This window comes from Genypterus blacodes, unplaced genomic scaffold (assembly GCF_046128005.1).
Source record: "Genypterus blacodes isolate CSIRO-AG114 ecotype Tasmania unplaced genomic scaffold, CSIRO-AGI_Gbla_v1 ptg000260l_1, whole genome shotgun sequence".
Taxonomy (NCBI): domain Eukaryota; kingdom Metazoa; phylum Chordata; class Actinopteri; order Ophidiiformes; family Ophidiidae; genus Genypterus; species Genypterus blacodes.
This window is the reverse complement of record NW_027467053.1, coordinates 662,599-683,109: the sequence shown is the minus strand read 5'-3', so window position 1 is coordinate 683,109 and position 20,511 is coordinate 662,599. Positions and strand designations below refer to the sequence as shown.

At 45.9% G+C, this 20,511-nt stretch overlaps 1 protein-coding gene and 2 pseudogenes across 3 annotated transcripts in view; all 3 read left to right on the top strand.

Annotated features, from left to right (window-relative positions):
* Nucleotides 1-10,027, top strand: part of LOC143017026 (transmembrane protein 185-like) — a 36,844-nt gene extending 26,817 nt beyond the window's left edge. For 2 of the 3 annotated variants that reach the window (XM_076171636.1, XM_076171637.1), the window contains exons 2-3: nt 8,456-8,617; nt 9,873-10,027. In XM_076171636.1, coding sequence (XP_076027751.1) covers nt 8,456-8,617; nt 9,873-10,023 — 313 coding nt within the window. In that variant the 3' untranslated portion in view covers nt 10,024-10,027. Of the gene's footprint in view, nt 1-6,889; nt 7,859-8,455; nt 8,618-9,872 lie in introns of those variants that run through there. The other variant, XM_076171635.1, reaches the window with a different exon arrangement.
* LOC143017022 (ankyrin repeat domain-containing protein 46-like) lies at nt 74-2,136 on the top strand (annotated as a pseudogene).
* A 1,415-nt stretch (nt 10,028-11,442) lies between the features above and the next one.
* On the top strand, nt 11,443-13,226 carry LOC143017041 (ankyrin repeat domain-containing protein 46-like; annotated as a pseudogene).
* The last annotated feature ends 7,285 nt before the right edge of the window (nt 13,227-20,511 follow it).

Sequence of the window (20,511 nt, the reverse complement as noted above, 5' to 3'; positions counted from 1 at the left end):
GTATTTATTATACTTTATTAAACTAAACATCTCCTGCTTTTTCTCTGCAATGCAGGTACGCTGGAATTTTCTGATACCCACTTAGACATGTCCAATGTCTTCATCAACGACTCATCGCAGACCAGCGTGCCTTTGCTGCAGTCGTGCATTGATGGAGACCTGCCCTTTGCCAAGAGGCTCCTGGAGACGGGATGTGACCCCAACATCCGCGACAACCGGGGCCGCACCGGCCTCCACCTAGCCGCACATATGCCGACTCCTGCACAAGTTTGGGGCGGATCTGTTGGCGACCGACTACCAAGGGAACACAGCGCTGCATCTGTGTGGACATGTGGATACTATACAGTTCCTGGTGTCCAACGGGCTGAAAATTGATATCTGGTAAGAGAGAGACTTGTTCAGATGATTCAATGTGCGTTACAGAATCTAGGGTGAGATTTGCACCGTTCATCTCAAATACCAAGATTGCTCACTCCTGTCTTCGTTCAACTCCAGAATACTGGTTCACGTGCCTGACAGGAGTTGTATTTTGTGGTTGGAGTTGAATTTGTACCAGGGTGTGCTACAAAGGTCTGAAGAAAGAAAAGCAGCTGAGGGGGCTCCCATCTTAAACTTCTGACTCTCCAGCATTAACTGTAACTGTTGGTGCTTCTGCTCTTCCTGCATCACAGCAATCATAACGGATCGACTCCCTTGGTGCTGGCAAAGCGACGCGGCGTCAACAAGGATGCAATCCACCTGCTGGAGGGGCTGGAGGAGCAGGAAGTGAAAGGCTTCAACAGGGGACCCCACTCCAAACCGGAGACCATGCAGATGGCCCAGAGTGAAAGGTGAGAGCTTTAACCTGACCCCGACAGCAGCCTGATGAATTATAATGGCTGCAAACATGACGACAGGGCTGTGTGTGTGCGTGAAAGCATGAGTGCAGTCTGGTACAATAATGCAGCTGTGGTTACGAGTTTCCCCTTTGTCAATGGTCTCCAACCTTTTTTCCTCTGAGAGCTAATTTGACAAAATAAAACTGTCTGAGAGCTTCTTGTGTTTAACATTATTAGTAACATTTATCCACATGGCTGATTCTCCACCCAAACCAGCTGAATAAGAGTCTTTTGTGTGAACATTTGCAAAATGTTGATGTATCCAACACTCTTTACTATTTTACTAATACTATACCTCTCCTATTTGACCTTTTCTGTCACATCACTATCACAATTTCCTTTCACATTCCCTGTAACTCTTGTAATTTCATCTGTTCTTCACCTGCATTCAGTCTGTTCATCAATTCTGTGAGAGTCAGAGGGTTACATGCACAGGAAGCAGTTAGAGAGTTATGGTGCTGATGTGCGCCGTCTCTACAGTTCACCTTTCAATAAAGGCAAAGGATCAGCAAAGAGTTTTCTATTTTTCAGGAAACAATCTTTTTCTGAGATCTTCCATGATTTCTCTCAGGAAGTGCAATTTTAATTTGGAGGTGTAGACGTTTTTGTAAATATTGACAGAGGTGTGGTTAAACGCCACAATGTACCAACGTTACAGAGGATTTACTGGTGTCTGTTAAAAATGGAATGTACAGACACACACACACACACACACACACACACACACACACACACACACACACACACACACATTCAGAGACACAGAGGAGCATTTCATGTTATCTTATCAGGTAGATATTTGACTGATTGCCCCTATAATTGTGTCCCCGTGTCTCAGTGCAATGGAGAGCCACTCTTTGCTAAACCCCAACCTGCAGAGCAGCGAGGGTGTCCTGTCCAGCTTCAGGACCACCTGGCAGGAGTTTGTGGAGGACCTGGGCTTCTGGCGGGTCCTGCTGCTGGTGGTCATCGCCCTCCTCTCCCTTGGCATCGCCTACTACGTGAGCGGAGTCCTGCCTTTCTCCACCAGCCAGCTGGAGTTGGTGCACTGAGGGAGGGCGGGGAGGCCAGAGCAGAGCAGCAGAGGAGCCGTGCAGAGGAACAAACGAGCAAAGTCTGGCCGCCCAAATCACATTTTTCATTATTTGCAGTCTGGAACTTTTCCAGGTCTAGTCGATGAAAAGGTCGCAATTTCTTCAGTGGAAAACTTTCAATTAAAAAGAACTTTTATTTATGTATAGTCCTGCCCTGAAGGTCAGAAGCCAGGAAAGACCCAGAACATTTACACTCCAAACATTTCAATTACACTGCAATTAGGAAGAGAAATGTAGTCTCTCTAACCTACCTACCTGAGGTTTATGCATTTAGAATGGGCACAGATCAAACTATGCTCTCTGCGATGAACAGACCTGGATCATGGCACTGTACATCTTTTATTTCACCACCACCTCCACATGCAACACAGCAGGTAGACTGAGAGAGCAGCATGTAAACCACAGAGTGACGCTGGCTCAGACGCTCACACGTCTCTGTCCCTGTACACCACCTTTCATTCCTTTCTCATGTGTTCTGTTACAAGTTGTAAATTGCCAATATGTTTTATATATGCTTTGTTTTTTCCCCTGCCTGATCTCTATTAACTGTATTATTTATCAAACTACTTAACTGGTTTAGTATTCTTTTCTTCACACACGTCTTATTGAGATGCTGCAGCCCCTCCGCTTTTATTCTAACAAACATCTCACACCGGAAACTATAGCGCTGCTATAACTGGACAGGGATTCACTGAAGAGGTGCAGGAATGTCGGAGTGTCGCCGGCTACATGCAGAGTACAGCGGTTACATTTCATGAGACGTTCCTGCCCAAGCATGCCGCTTTGTGTTTACTTTGTATACGTCACATGTAGGCGCTGAAATTGAAGTGCAGGATTATGGCAGCAGGTTAATGCTTCTTACTTACTTTGTTGTATATTCATTCTATTAAAATGCAACTGTAAACCTTGTAACTGTACGAGTTGTGGTGCGGGGCTGGCTACATCCTCAGCCGCTTCCAGCTGGAGGTCGTGGCGCCTGTGGAAGTGACAGCGTCTGTTGGTCAAAGCGTCAAACTCCCATGTTACCACGATACTGTGGGTCAAACTTCTGCGGGGTTTATACGATGGAAAAGGAACGACGAGCTTGTGTTTGAGCTTGATCTCAAGTCTGGGGGGGCAGGTACGGGGCTGGGTTTGACAGGAGCGTGTCTGTGGATGGTGCCGCACACGGGGACTTGTCTCTGACGGTGAGGGTGATGATGATGAGGATGACGATGATGATGATAGCCCACGTTGGTGTCTGTTCAGTGCTGCACTGTGTTGGCTACCGAGGACAAGAAAAGAAGGAAATCAGGTTATCTGTATAGACACTGCACGTTTGATACTTAGGAGTCCCAAACATTATATTACGATCATTTGGCAGACGCTTTTATCCAAAGCGACTTAAATTGCATTACACTACGATCCTTCGAAGTGGGGGGAGCACTTGAGGGTTCGGTGCCTTGCTCAGGGACACCTCGGCAGGGACTCAAACCGGCAACCCTCCGGTTACCAAGCGGAAGCTCTGCCTCCCCTAACCGCACGCCTCTGCCCACTGCATAAGTGTTGTGTTCCGGTGCGGACGGCACTTACCGGGACCGAAACGGTGCAGTTGGTCGGTTCGCGGTTCGCGGTGACCGTCAGCCGCACGGCAGCGACCCTGTGTTCCTCCCTCGCCTCCTCACGATAGCAGAAGAACACGCCTTGATCCTCCTGCTTAGTCCGAAACACCTCCAGAGACACGTCCCCGTGTGCGGCACCATCCACAGACACGCTCCTGTCAAACCCAGCCCCGTACCCGCCCCCCCAGACTTGAGATCAAGCTCAAACACAAGCTCGTCGTTCCTTTTCCATCGTATAAACCCCGCAGAAGTTTGACCCACAGTATCGTGGTAACATGGGAGTTTGACGCTTTGACCAACAGACGCTGTCACTTCCACAGGCGCCACGACTTCCAGCCGGAAGCGGCTGAGGATGTAGCGAGCCCCGCACCACAACTCGTACACCCCGTTATCGTTAAAAGTCTTGAACTTGAGGGCGACAGCAGAGCCTGGAGCGACCTTGTCTTTGAACCCGTTCTCTGGCTCCCAAATTCCGTCATGAAATCGAGCCATCGGCGTCGGGATGTCACGCAGCGTCCGGTGGATCAGCGTGGTGTCCGCACCATCCCTAACCCTAGATCAAGCTCAAACACAAGCTCGCCGTTCCTTTTCCATCGTATAAACCCCGCAGAAGTTTGACCCAAAGTATCACGGTAACATGGAAGTTTGACGCTTTGCCCAACAGACGCTGTCACTTCCACGGGCGCCACGACCTCCAGCTGGTGGAAGCTGAGGATGTAGCCAGCCCCGCACCTCAACTCGTACACCCCGTTATCGTTAAAAGTCGTGACCTTGAGGGCGACAGCAGAGCCTGGAGCGACTTTGTCTTTGAACCCGTGTTCTGGCTCCCAGATCCCGTCATGAAGTCGAGCCATCGGCGTCTGGACATCACCCGGTGAGCGGTGAACCAGCGTGGTTTCTGCGCCGTGCGGGCAGATCTTCAATCCCGGGAAGGTAAAGCCATCTCCTAACATCACATGCGCGAACTCAGCAGACGCGTACTCAATGTAAGAGCATAGGAGCAATACATGAAGCACATTTCTAAATGCCATTGTCAGCAGCGACAGAACAGCAGACAAAGACCTGTACAGGTACAGTGAGCGTGCGGCACACAGGTTAAATAGGATGTGGAGTTGTCTATTAACATGGGCGTAACGATAGGCCGTATCCGACAAGTTGTGGGTTGTCCTATATCAAAACATGCGCAACGATAGGCCGTATCCGACAAGTTGTGGGTTGTCCTATATCAAAACATGCGCAACGATAGGCCGTATCCGACAAGTTGTGGGTTGTCCTATATCAAAACATGCGCAACGATAGGCCGTATCCGACAAGTTGTGGGTTGTCCTATATCAAAACATGCGCAACGATAGGCCGTATCCGACAAGTTGTGGGTTGTCCTATATCAAAACATGCGCAACGATAGGCCGTATCCGACAAGTTGTGGGTTGTCCTATATCAAAACATGCGCAACGATAGGCCGTATCCGACAAGTTGTGGGTTGTCCTATATCAAAACATGCGCAACGATAGGCCGTATCCGACAAGTTGTGGGTTGTCCTATATCAAAACATGCGTAACGATAGGCCGTATCCGACAAGTTGTGGGTTGTCTATTAACATGGGCGTAACGATAGGCCGTATCCGACAAGTTGTGGGTTGTCTATTAACATGGGCGTAACGATAGGCCGTATCCCACATTTTGAAGGGTAGTTCGGTATAGGTTGTGGAGAAGTGGGTTGTCTAAAATTGAACAACATGGGCTGTGGCATACGAGAGTAAGGCCGTATCCCACATTTTGAAGGGTAGTTCGGTATAGTTTGTGAAGAATATTGTTTTATTGCAGACAGCAACAGCATAACACAACGAACTAACACACGTAACACCGGAAGTGTAGTTTCTCACCGTATAACATACAGGCAGGGACAGTATAGTGGTAGAACAGCACCGCCATCTATTGGTATATGTACTGTATAACAACACTCCCACTTTTACAATGGAATTTACAAGTCCCCTTAATTTTCAAAAAAATAGTTTTACATTGTTTTTCAGGAACTCTTTTTCACATTTTTCAGAAATTGCTTTGACCAGGCAGCGTTCTTCGTACACCTGTCAAGCATTTTAAATAGGGCAAAGTCCGATCCCTCCCCTGAGATATTCAAATCTCTGTCTAGCCAGTGGCCCTAACCGCACGCCCCTGCCCATTGCATAAGTGTTGTGTTCCGTTGCGGACGGGACTTACAGGGACCGAAACGGTGCAGTTGGTCGGTTCGGGGTTTGCGGTGACCGTCAGCCAAACGGCAGCGACCCTTGTCTTCCTTCTTCGCCTCCACGCGCCAGCAGAAGCATACGGCTTGATCCTCCGGCTCGGTCCGAAACACCTCCAGAGACAAGTCCCCGTATGCGGCACCATCCACAGACACGCTCCTGTTAAACCCAGCCCCGTAACCGCGACCCCAGACTTGAGTTCAAGCCCCGCAGAAGTTTGACCCACAGTATCGTGGTAACATGGGAGTTTGACGCTTTGCCCAACAGACGCTGTCACTTCCACAGGGGCGACGACCTCCAGCTGGTGGAGGCTGAGGATGCGGCCAGCCCCGCACCTCGACTCGTAAACCCCGTTATCGTTAAAAGTCGTGACCTTGAGGGCGACAGCAGAGACTGGAGCGACCATGTCTTTGAACCCGTATTCTGGCTCCCAGACCCCGTCATTAAAAAATTAATTAAAATTACGCTCATTTGGCAGACGCTTTTATCCATAGCGACTTACGTTACATTACCACCCTTCGCAGAGGGGGGAGCAATTGAGGGTTCGGTACCTTGCTCAGGGGCACCTCGGCAGGGGCTCGAGCCAGAAACCCTCTGGTTCCCGAGCGGAAGCACTACCCACTGAGCCACTGCCTACCTGTCATGAACTCGAGCCATCAGCATCTGGACATTACCCGGTGACCGGTGACCCAGCGTGGTTTCTGCGCCGTGGGGGCAGATTTTCAATCCCGGGAAGGTAAAGCCACCTGTTAACATCTCCTGCGCGAACTCAGCGGACGCGTGCGCAATGTAAGCGCATAGGAGCAATACAAGAAGCAGGGTACTAGAAGACATTTTCAAGGCAGAGATGACACCGCACGAGACCGTTTGTATGCAGGGAAACGGACAGTAGCTGCCTCGCCTACACAGTAAGTTCAAGAGGGGGACATGGGTCGGATGGGTAACGATAGCGATGTTTTAGGATACAACCACGCAGCTGGACGGGTCAACATTGCGGCAACAGCGCATCACGCCAATTAAGGTGCGACACGCAATTGACTAATCACATCGCAACGTTTTCCACACTAACAATGCGGTGCCGGCGGAGTCAGACGATACACACCCACATTCTCTTTTACGGTGCAACCGGCTTTTTCAAAAATAATAACGACATAACAGAGAGTAAACTTCATCTAAATGTGAATAAAAGTACTTCTATGCTACTAACACCTCCACAGAATATTTAGTAACACTGACACACACCACACGAAGCTCAAACACACCGCCCCAAGGCATGCTTGAAAGTATTCCACCCCCCATAGTCCCAACACACGGCACCAAATTCACCCTTCTTCTACACAGAGCTGATACTCTAGCTTGTCCATCCAATGAACTTTAATCAATTGCATCATACACACAAATTCATTTTAATAAAGGTATGCTCTTGTATTTTTCTCGCCGATTGTATATACTTTCACTTGTATTGAATGAGTTGAATTGAGATGTGTCTAAATATTCATTCAATAGTCATTTCTTGCTAGGGTGATAATCAAACGGGTGACCGTGTGATCAACACCTATGTCATGCCATCGTATATAGAAATAGAGGAATAAGCTTTTTACAAATATGCTATGATATACACCAACATGTTAAAATTTTGTGATGGGATAAGGTTAGAAAAACAAAATTTGTTCGCCTTTCTCTCTCTTTTCCATTTGATCTCTCCGTTCTTCTCCCCCTTGTGTCCCCGCTGAGTGAGGTCAAACTGGGCCAATAACAACCCGACTGGTTGTCCAATCATCCCCGTGTGATCCATGAGGAAGTGTCCGCCCCAAGCTCCAAGCATCACTCGTACGGTTTGCCTCGACCATACTGCCAAAACAAACGGGGTTAACGGGGCAGTAAACCGAGCACAGAGACCCCAAAAGCGCCATAGAGCCGCGGTGTGTAGCTAACATGACTCAGCAGACGAGCTAATGCAGACGCTAAAGAGCTAACCAGCGAACGAGCCTGGGTTTACGCCATGAATCTGAGAGGCCTCTTTCCAGACTTCAACCCCAGGTAAGCTTAGCGCGGATACGATTGTTTTGTGTTAAATGTGTAGGATTCAGTTTAGTCAGTATGTTTAACGCGGTGCTACGTTCCTCAGATTATCGAAAACAACCATCTTGAAGTCAAGAACGTCAATGCTAGTCAGCTGGTGAAGCTAGCTAAAGATGCTAGCAGATTTAGCATAGGTGTTTGCTGGCCCCAGTCGTGTTTACGTTGGCGGTAGTCGAGTTAACATCAACATAAAGCGATACATTTCCGTAGTCGGTGTGGGGTATTTGTACATTTAGCTGGTAATATTTACGGGCAGCCATGGTATAGACGCTAACGTTAGCGCCGATCGGCAGGCAGGTTGAAAACGGAGTCAGCCGTCGAAGCAGTAGTCAGTTTAGTTCTCACTTCTTAACAAATGCCCCTATTTTCTTTAATAATCACTTTGAAAAGTTGCTTAATGTACAAACAGTTGACCAATTTGACCACCTTGTGTCCGTTAGCACACACACACAGTTTACCGACAGGCGTCATCCAACTCTTGTGTGTCTTCATATGTTTGTTTTCATTGTAACTTTCAAGACGCAATTGTGAGTTAACATTCTCCTCCGTTCGCAGTGAGTTCCTGATCTACTCGTGTCTGCTGCTGTCCTTGAGCCCGGATGGGATCATCCAGTGGAGCTTCCGGGCCGTGAATGACCCAATATGGCTGTGGAAGCCCCTGGTCATCATCGGGGCCTCGGTGGGTACTGGGGTCTGGGCGCACAACCCTCAGTACAGGTACACACACACACACAAAACATCGTCAAAGATATGGGTCACTGTAGGGGTGGGTGGCGTAAACAACGAATGTATATGACCTGAAAAATGTACACAAAAACACTTCATTAATCAGATGGAGAAAAAGTATGAAGTCAATGGAAATACTTATGACGCTATTATGTCACATTTGGTCTGAAGTACACTTTCATAAATGTTATTACTCCCTTTACCATGAAATTCTCATGTGCAGTCATTTGAGGCTTGTGGTGATGGGTTCAGCATGTTGCATGGTAATAGTCATGTATACAGGATATATCTACAGTGCACTATGTGTTGGATCAGACCATGACACAAATGTTTATAGGCAGGAGGTGGTGTTGCTTTGAGCAGAGAGTTTTACAGAAGTTTCATTCAAATAACTTTTCACAATGTCCCAGATCCCGGCTACAACTACTTAGTGTTGTTTGCTCTGAGTTTGTATTTGTCTACACATTGCAAGCGCAGTCTGTGCTGTTCTATTCTGCACTAGTGTGTACTTTGTATTATGTGATGTAAATTTGATGAAAATGCAAAGTGTAAATATGCATTGAAATGTTTCCATGGAAACAGTTTAGCATAACAGTTACAAATAAACATGTTTGAATGGCAAAATTTAGATTTGACATTAACAAAAAAAGCAGCCTTTTTCTGAACATAAAATCAAAACTACATAACAGAATTCCTTTCAAGTAATAAAATAACTGTTTATCTGTCTGATTGCAGCGCAAACTGACGTGTGCGTCTCATGTATTTTTGTTGTTGAATGCAGATTGCGCTCGATCACTCTTACTTGAATTGAATAAGCAATGTGTTGATTTGTAAAACGGTGATTATCAGTCAAAAGGTGGCTAGTTGTGGAATAATGCATTGCAATCCTTTGACATTTGCTTGTTTTCAAGAGAAGATGATAGAAGAAAATATTGAAATATTAATTAGACATTTATTATGTGGAAAATAATTGTGATATGTGTAATAAATATCTATAGATATAATCTATAGATTAATCGAAAAAATAATCTGTAGATTAATTGTTAAAATAATCGTTGGGTGCAGCCCTAGTTATTACTGATCCTCATTTATACACTGATGTTCAACTTGAAGTCAACTTCACCGCTCCAAGTTGAAGCGCTCAGGTAAAAGCGAAGCCGATTGTTTATGCTCTTTCTTGTCCACAGTGCAGTTCTCTCCAGCATTAATTGTAACTGTTGGTGCTTCTGCTCTTCCTGCATCACAGCAATCACAACGGATCGACTCCCTTGGTGCTGGCAAAGAGACGCGGCGTCAACAAGGATGCCATCCGCCTGCTGGAGGGGCTGGAGGAGCAGGAAGTGAAAGGCTTCAACAGGGGACCCCACTCCAAACTGGTGACCATGCAGATGGCCTAGAGTGAAAGGTGAGAGCTTTAACCTGACCCCCATAGCAACCTGATGAATTATAATGGATTCATTGACGGTATATGCACACATGCAACATGTTGTTGCAATTTGTTTTTATTGAGGCAAACATTGTACATGACATTGCGCAAACATTTGTAGGATATATTGGAGATATTTTTTTATATATAAAGAGGGGAAAGAGGAGAGAGATGGAGGGAAAGAAGGAAGGTTGTATTATCACTTGTTGTTAAACTTCAAACGTAGACCCGCAAGTAGACTACAAGTAGATTGGAATTGCAATGATGTCATAGGGTAAATACAGTTTTTACAGGATAGCGTAGAGACATAAGAGTAATGCAAGTAGCAGCGTTGTCTGTGGCATGTTTGGTAGAGAGCTACAGGATTGGAGCCGAATGAACAAAGATTTCCAGGCTGTAGCTTAGTAGCTGCCAGCACCACGCCCTGTTTGATCATAAGGTTGTAAATGGGTTTCTGATAAGCTGAGAATTATTTGGCGACACGCCTCACTGATTCAGCTTTCATCTTTGGTATATCTTCCTACATAGGTAGGCTGACCACTGGTGAGCACTATCTTGACTCCTGTCATACAACAGGCATAAGCTGATTCACAGCACACACATTCTCCCTCAAAGTGCCACCAGCTATTACAACAAACAAACAACACAACAAAATGTGAATACCCTTCATTACTACTATACAACTTACACTTGAACAGAATGTTTAGTAACACTGAAACACACCACACAAAACTGAAAAACACCACCCCAAGGCATGCTGGGAAGTCCTTGGAAGTGTGTTAGATAAAGAGCCTCACTCGTTCTGTGTTGTATAACGTTAGGATCTACATCTCCTCTCCCTGCAGAGCCTGTGACCCTCGACATCATAGAGGTGTAGATGGATGGAGGAAGGAAGAGTAAAGTACTACAGATTAAACTAGAATGCAACAAAACTAAAGTTACTTTCCTGAAGCTTTGAATTGTTTGTTTGTTTGTTTGGGGTTGATTGCATTGCTGTAGTTGCTATGTCGCAAACAACCTCAGCAATGGGGTTGCATTGCAAATTGCTGAAAAAGTCTAAACGAATACGGATTCCTTCCCTGGTAGAGGCTCCAACATTCGACACTAGAGGGCGTAGTTGACCACTGTCCATGTCCATGTGACATCAACCCTTCTCTCAGCCTGCTGCGTTCACTGACTGCTGTCACATTTGTTATTATGTGTGACATGTTTAGTATGAAAATCTTCCTTCTCCTTGTTCTTGTTCCCTTTCTTTCTGTAGGACAAACTGTCAACATGTCCTCACTGCTCCAACACAGGGCCTTTAAATGATCCAACTTTATTTAGATGTATTTATTATACTTTATTAAACTAAACATCTCCTGCTTTTTCTCCACAATGCAGGTACGCTGGAATTTTCTGATACCCACTCAGACATGTCCTATGTCTTCATCAACGACTCGTCGCAGACCAGCGTGCCTTTGCTGCAGTCGTGCATTGATGGAGACCTGCCCTTTGCCAAGAGGCTCCTGTAGACGGGATGTGACCCCAACATCCGCGACAACCGGGGCCGCACCGGCCGGCACCTAGCCGCACATATGCCGACTCCTGCACAAGTTTGGGGCGGATCTGTTGGCGACCGACTACCAAGGGAACACAGCGCTGCATCTGTGTGGACATGTGGATACTATACAGTTCCTGGTGTCCAACGGGCTGAAAATTGATATCTGGTAAGAGAGAGACTTGTTCAGATGATTCAATGTGCGTTACAGAATCTAGGGTGAGATTTGCTCAGTTCATCTCAAATACCAAGATTGCTCACTCCTGTCTTTGTTCAACTCCAGAATACTGGTTCACATGCCTACTTTGTGGTTGGAGTTGAATTTGTACCAGGGTGTGCTACAAAGGCCTGAAGAGAGAAAAGCAGCTGAGGGGGCTTCAATCTTAAACTTCTGACTTTCCAGCATTAACTGTAACTGTTGGTGCTTCTGCTCTTCCTGCATCACAGCAATCATAACGGATCGACTCCCTTGGTGCTGGCAAAGAGACGCGGCGTCAACAAGGATGCCATCCGCCTGCTGGAGGGGCTGGAGGAGCAGGAAGTGAAAGGCTTCAACAGGGGACCCCACTCCAAACTGGAGACCATGCAGATGGCCTAGAGTGAAAGGTGAGAGCTTTAACCTGACCCCCACAGCAACCTGATGAATTATAATGGATTCATTTACCATACATGCACACATGACCACAGTGCTGTGTGTGTGTGTGTGTGTGTGTGTGTGTGTGTGTGTGTCTGTGTGTCTGTGTGTCTGTGTGTCTGTGTGTCTGTGTCTGTGTGTGTCTGTTGAAAGATGAGGGTTTCGTAAACTGCATCAGTGTGTCACTTCTGCCTTTAATCTTTGCTTTGACTCGACCCAGTGTGGTCAGTTGAGCTGTGCAGCATCTTATAGCTGAGTGTCTAACTTCTAGTGTTTGTTTGTGTGTGTGTGTGCAGTCTGGTACAACAATACAGCTCTGGTTACGACTTTCCCCTTTGTCAGTTGTCTCCAACCTTTTTTCCTCTGAGAGCTTCTTGTGTTTAACATCATTAGTAACATTTATCCAAATGGCTGATTCTCCACCCAAACCAGCTGAATAAGAGTCTTTTGTGTTGATGTATCCAACACTCTTTACTATTTTACTAATACTATACCTTTCATATTTGACCTTTTCTGTCATCACTGTCACAATTTCCTTTCACATTCCCTGTAACTCTTGGAATTTCATCAGTTCTTCACATGCATTCAGTCTGTTCATCAATTCTGTACAATGTACCATGGTTACAGAGGATTTACTGGTGTCTGTTAAAAATGGAATGCACACACACACACACACACACACACACACACATATATATTCACAGACACAGAGAAGCATTTCATGTTATCTTGTCAGGTAGATATTTGACTGATTGCCCCTTTAATTGTGTGCCTGTGTCTCAGTGCGATGGAGAGCCACTCTTTGCTAAACCCCAACCTGCAGAGCAGCGAGGGTGTCCTGTCCAGCTTCAGGACCACCTGGCAGGAGTTTGTGGAGGACCTGGGCTTCTGGCGGGTCCTGCTGCTGCTGGTGGTCATCGCCCTCCTCTCCCTGGGCATCGCCTACTACGTGAGCGGAGTCCTGCCTTTCTCCTCCAGCCAGCTGGAGTTGGTGCACTGAGGGAGGGCGGGGAGGCCAGAGCAGAGCAGCCGAGGAGCCGTGCAGGAGAACAAACGAGCAAAGTCTGACCGACAAAATCACATTTTTCATTATTTGCAGTCTGGAACTTTTCCAGGTCGATGAAAAGGTCGCAATTTCTTGAGTGGAAAACTTTCAATTAAAAAGAACTTTTATTTATGTATAATCCTGCCCTGAAGGTCAGAAGCCAGGAAAGACCCAGAACATTTACACTCCAAACATTTCAATTACACTGCAATTAGGGAGAGAAATGTAGTTTTTCTAACCTACCTACCTGAGGTTTATGCATTTAGAATGGGCACAGATCAAACTATGCTCTCTGCGATGAACAGACCTGGATCATGGCACTGTACATCTTTTATTTCACCACCACCTCCACATGCAACACAGCAGGTAGACTGAGAGAGCAGCATGTAAACCACAGAGTGACGCTGGCTCAGACGCTCACACGTCTCTGTCCCTGTACACCACCTTTCATTCCCTTCTCATGTGTTCTGTTACAAGTTGTAAATTGCCAATATGTTTTATATCTTTTTTTTTTTCCCCTGTCTGATCTCTATTATTTGTATTATTTGTCAAACTACTTAGCTGGTTTAGTATTCTTTTCTTCACACACGTCTTATTGAGATGCTGCAGCCCCTCTGCTTTTATTCTAACAAACATCTCACACCGGAAACTATAGCGCTGCGATAACTGGACAGGGATTCACTGAAGAGGTGCAGGAATATCGGAGTGTCGCCGGCTACATGCAGAGTACAGCGGTTACATTTCATGAGACGTTCCTGCCACAAGCATGCCGCTTTGTGTTTACTTTGTATACGTCACATGTAGGCGCTGAAATTGAAGTGCAGGATTATGGCAGCAGGTTAATGCTTCTTACTTACTTTGTTGTATATTCATTCTATTAAAATGCAACTGTAAACCTTGTAACTGTAGATTCCCTGTTGATTTTGTGTGTAACTCATTTGCAGTAAATCCTCATTTCAAGTGGAAAATAAATAAAATCACATCTGTGTATGATTCTAATCTTCTGTCTGCTTTGCTTTGGCTGTGTTAGAATAGAGCCTCACTCGTTCTGTGTTGTATAACGTTAGGATCTACATCTCCTCTCCCTGCAGAGCCTGTGACCCTCAACATCATAGAGGTGTAGATGGATGGATGGATGGAAGAGTAAACGGTGGTAAAGGGTGAGAAAAAGTAACTAGACCAACACAGTTATAGAGAAATGTGCATTTATTTTGTATCCAAAGAGACATAAATGAGATTTGAATACAACAACACACAAGCAATCATCTGGCCCAGAGAGCAACAAGAGAAAGTGCCGTAGAGAGAAATTCCTGTTTTGTATAGATTTATATTTATAAAAAAGAAGAAAATACACTCATGTTAAGGCTAATGTGTATAAAAGCTCCCTGCTGGTTCACATAATGAACATGTGGGCTCTTTATCGCCCTGACATCAGATTAAAGCATGAGAAACCCACACAATCATCAGGTGGCTCAATATATGTGGCCGTTGGAAAGGGGGTCAGGAGGTCGAGAGGAGCCCTGCTCAATGCTGTTGAGGGGGGTTGTAGTAGGAGAGCCTTCGCTCTCGGATCCAGATGCGCCTCTGCGACGCCACAACAGATAAACTAATACTGCTGTGAGGGTGAGGGTGATGATGGCGAGGATGACGATGATGATGATGGCCCTCTTCGGTGTCTGTTCAGTGCTGCACTGTGTTGGCTACCGAGGACAAGAAAAGAAGAAAATCAGGTTATCAGTATAAACACTGCACGTTTGATACTTAGGAGTCCCAAACATTATATTACGATCATTTGGCAGACGCTTTTATCCAAAGCGACTTAAATTGCATTACACTACCATCCTTCGCAGAGGGGGGAGCAATTGAGGGTTCGATGCCTTGCCACTGAGCTACTGCCTCCAAACAAATAGTAATAATTATTTGATTATATTATTATTAGTTTGGCTCTGCCTCCCCTAACCGCACGCCTCTGCCCACTGCATAAGTGTTGTGTTCCGGTGCGGACGGCACTTACCGGGACCGAAACGGTGCAGTTGGTCGGTTCGGGGTTCGCGGTGACCGTCAGCCGCACGGCAGCGACCCTGTGTTCCTCCTTCGCCGCCCCACGATAGCAGAAGAACACGCCTTGATCCTCCTGCTTAGTCCGAAACACCTCCAGAGACAAGTCCCCGTGTGCGGCACCATCCACAGACACGCTCCTGTGAAACCCAGCCCCGTACCCGCGCCCCCCAGACTTGAGATCAAGCTCAAACACAAGCTCGTCGTTCCTTTTCCATCGTATAAACCCCGCAGAAGTTTGACCCACAGTATCGAGGTAACATGGGAGTTTGACGCTTTGCCCAACAGACGCTGTCACTTCCACAGGCGCCACGACCTCCAGCTGGTGGAAGCTGAGGATGTAGCCAGCCCCGCACCTCAACTCGTACACCCCGTTATCGTTAAAAGTAGTGACGTTGAGGACGACAGCAGAGCCTGGAGCGACCTTGTCTTTGTACCCGTGTTCTGGCTCCCAGATCCCGTCATGAAGTCGAGCCATCAGCGTCTGGACATCACACGGTGACCGGTGGACCAGCGTGGTTTCTGCGCCGTGCGGGCAGATCTTAAACACCGGGAAGATAAAGCCATCTGCTAACATCACCCGCGCGAATTCGGCAGACACACGAGTAAAATAGAGCCATGTGAGCAGTGCAAATAACGGCAAAAGTTGTTCCATTACAAGTTTACCTCGGTGTGCAAGTCGCAGCCAGGAGATATACTGTGGCGAGTTGAGGGTTCGCATCGCAGACAGAAAGTGCTGGAGCGCCTGCATCCTTTATCCGGAATTATGTCTCATCCGCCCAGAATTCCTCTCTCCCGCTGTGCTTGATGTGACTCGTTGCACAACCGTTCTACAGAATTGCTTGTTCCTTGCCAGACACACTCATAGGATTTGTTTCACACCTCTTTCACGGTGCCACCAGCTATTACAGCGATAACAACATAACAGAAAGTAAACTTAATCTACATGTTAATACCATTCATTACTTTATTTTTTTTAGATTAGATTAGATTACATTCAACGTTATTGTCAATGAGCAAGTACAGGTACAAGCCAATGAAATGCAGTAGCATCCAACCAGAAAGTGCAAAAGTATACTATTATATATACAGAATACAGAATATATACAAAATATATACAGAATAAACTACATACATTATATATACTATATATACAAACTATAAATATAAATTAATAAATATGTAAATAAATAGTGTAAGGAGTCTGAGTGCAAATATATATACAGAATAAACTATATACATTCTATATACATACTATATACAGAATAAACTATACACATTCTATATAATATATATACCATAATTACAAATTTATAAATATGTAAATAAATAGTGCAAGGAGTCTTAGTGCAGTAAGGAATTGAAATGGAAATGATCAGTGCAAACAGAAAGTTGTGCAAATTGCAGTTGAGTGCAAGATGATGCTAGAGGGAGGATGGAGTTGAGTGGAGTTGAGTGGGGCAATGGAGTGGAGTTCAGCAGGGTCAACGCCTAGTAGAAGAATCAAACTACTTAACTGGTTTAGTATTCTTTTCTTCACACACGTCTTATTGAGATGCTGCAGCCCCTCCGCTTTTATTCTAACAAACATCTCACACCGGAAACTATAGCGCTGCGATAACTGGACAGGGATTCACTGAAGAGGTGCAGGAATGTCGGAGTGTTGCAGAGTGTTGCAGAGTACAGCGGTTACATTTCATGAGACGTTCCTGCCACAAGCATGCCGCTTTGTGTTTACTTTGTATACGTCACATGTAGGCGCTGAAATTGAAGTGCAGGATTATGGCAGCAGGTTAATGCTTCTTACTTACTTTGTTATATATTCATTCTATTATTATTGTTCTAATCTTCCGGCTGCTTTGCTTTGCCCGTGTTAGAATAGAGCCTCACTCGTTCTGTGTTGTATAACGTTAGGATCTTACATCTCCTCTCCCTGCAGAGCCTGTGACCCTCAACATCATAGAGGTGTAGATGGATGGAAGGAAGAGTAAACGATGGTAAAGGGTGAAAAAAGTAACAGTTATATTACACAAAAGTGCATTTATTGTGTATTTGAAGTACAGTGTTTGAAGACCCGTATCAGTGTTGGTAGTTGCAGATGTAAGGTTATGTTTACATTTACATGTAGTCATTTAGCAGACACTCTTATCCAAAGAGACATATCGCATACAAATATGAGATTTAAATACAACAACACACAAGCAAACATCTGGTCCAGCGGGCAACAAGAGAAAGTGCCAAAAAGAGAAATTAGAAGGAAATACAGTCATACAGCAAGTCCCTGCTGGTTTACAAAATGAGCATGTGGGCTCTTTATCTCCCTGACATCAGATTAAAGCATGAGAAACCCACACAATCATCAGGTGGCTCAATATATGTGGCCGTTTGAAGGGGGATCAGGAGGTCTAGAGGAGCCCTGCTCAATGCTGTTGAGGCAGGAGATCCTTTCCTCTCAGCTCAAGGTGCGCCTCTGCGACGCCACCACAGAGAAACTATTACTGCTGTGGTGATGGTGATGGTGAGGATGACGATGATGATGATGGCCCACGTCGGTGTCTGTTCAGTGCTGCACTGTGTTGGCTACCGAGGACAAGAAAATAAGGAAATCAGTTTAAAAACTGCAAGTTTGATACTCAGGAGTCCTGCACAGCAATGATCAGATTCATGCTGCGATCCAAACTAGAACTGCAACACCAGCAGATCTAGTGAGCTGTGGTTTGTGGCTGGTGAGGCCAATGACTCTTTCAAAGTCAGATTTATAGATTTATAGATTTATCTTAATATATGGCTGGATATGTTTCAGATCTCATATCAACATGTGTACACACACATATAAGATATATTAGGCCAAAGAAGAACGTTAGATTTATAGCGGCTCTTCTTCTGCACCCTCTGTGTGTCAAGTTTCCCGTCGCTATTCCACAATTCTTACTGATTCAACACAAATGAAAGTACAACCACCTGCATCAGCCAGACCTAATGTGTTGTGAACAAATAGTAATATTATTTGATTATATTATTATTAGTTTGGCTCTGCCTCCCCTAACCGCACGCCCCTGCCCACTGCATAAGTGTTGTGTTCCGGTGCGGACGGCACTTACCGGGACCGAAACGGTTAAGTTGGTCGGTTCGGGGTTCGCGGTGACCGTCAGCCGCACAGCGGACCCTGTGTTCCTCCCTCGCCCCACGATAGCAGAAGAACACGCCTTGATCCTCCGGCTTAGTCCGAAACACCTCCAGAGACAAGTCCCCGTGTGCGGCACCATCCACAGACACGCTCCTGTTAAACCCAGCCCCGTACCCGCGCCCCCCAGACTTGAGATCAAGCTCAAACACAAGCTCGTCGTTCCTTTTCCATCGTATAAACCCCGCAGAAGTTTGACCCACAGTATCGTGGTAACATGGGAGTTTGACGCTTTGTCCATCAGACGCTGTCACTTCCACAGGCGCCACGACCTCCAGCTGGAAGCGGCTGAGGATGTAGCCAGCCCCGCACCACAACTCGTACACCCCGTTATCGTTAAAAGTCGTGAACTTGAGGGCGACAGCAGAGCCTGGAGCGACCTTGTCTTTGAACCCGTTCTCTGGCTTCCAAATCCCGTCATGAAGTCGAGCCATCGGTGTCGGTATGGCACGCAGTGTCCGGTGGACCAGCGTGGTTTCCGCACCATCCGGACACGAGTCGATCTTCCAACCCGGGAAGGTGCAACCGTCTCCCAATATCACACGCGCCGCAAACTGAGCAGACGCCTGAGTACAGCAGAGGTATAATACTATAACAAAGAGCAGCGTGAACGTCATCATGTTGGGCAGTAAACGACGAAGAGGCTGAGGGTCTGTGGGTGCACTGTTAGCAGTTTTCTGTTAAAGGATGGCAGCATGTGGAGGTTTGAGCGGAAGCTATTTTTCACGCGTAGTGAAACGTTGTAGAAAAGTGGTTTCGTTACGGTATATACACAACTTACTGTTTGCGAACTGCAGTTCACCGCACAAAACACCTGTTCCGACACGTCACCGAGGGTGGGACTTGTTTCGCACCCACGTTGTCAATCACGGTGCCACCAGCTAGTACCACAATGACAACAACATAACTGAAGGTAAACTAAATCTAAATGTGAATAACATTAATCACTACTATACTACAGAATATTTAGTAACACTGAAACACACCACACAAAACTTAAACTCTTGCTTGTGCTCTTCCTTGTTCTAATAAGTATGTGTACATCGTCTCCTTTAATATTGGCAACATATCCAGATAATAACATGCAAGCAGCCTATGACTAATGACTTGATCCTTATATAAGGAGGGTGGCAGTGGCTCAGTCTACAGAGTCACTTGGGTGGTAGCCGAAGGGTCGCCGGTCCAAGTCTCAGGAGGACCACGACAAAAAAAAAACGGACGATGTGCTGGTGGCTGGAGGGATGCCGGCGCATCTCCTGGGCACCGCCGAGGTGCCCTTGAGCAAGGCACCTAACCCCCCAAATTGCTCCCGGGCGCCTACAAGGGGCTGCCCCCCTCACTCAGCATCTCTTCACAAAATTGCTGCATGGGGATGTTTACATGTGTGTGTGTGTGTTTCAACTGTCTGTGTACAACAGTAATGTAAAGCATATAACTGAGTGAGGAGAAGAATTTCCCCCCGGGGATTAATAAAAATGTTTCTTCTTCTTTTCCTCTTATACTGACTGTATCTAAAAGAGTTATTGCCTCACCCATTTTAGACTTTTAAGCGGAATGAATTTCCCAGTATGGAGGTTTGGTTCAGCGTGACTTAAAAAATCTTGTCCACACATGTCAAATGAAGCTATAATCTGTACTATAGAATAATTCAAATTCAAATATTTGTGGGAAATCTAAGTTAGAAATTATTCTGATCCAAATCTCAGCCCATCATTCCTCCCTTCTTTCTTATTTACAGGATAATAGGAATTAACCCCAGACTGGCTTCTTAAAAAGTCAATATATAGAAAAGAGCCAAATGAGCCAGTGTTTTGAACAGCTCTTTGAAGTGAACGGATCTCAAATGAATCTCAAATGAACCACTCCCTCCATAGAGCCAAAAATCCCATCTCTGGAAGGAAGAGTAAACGGTGGTGAAGGGGGGAGAAAAAGTAACTAGACCAACACAGTTATAGAGAAATGTGCATTTATTTTGTATCCAAAGAGCCATTACAAGTT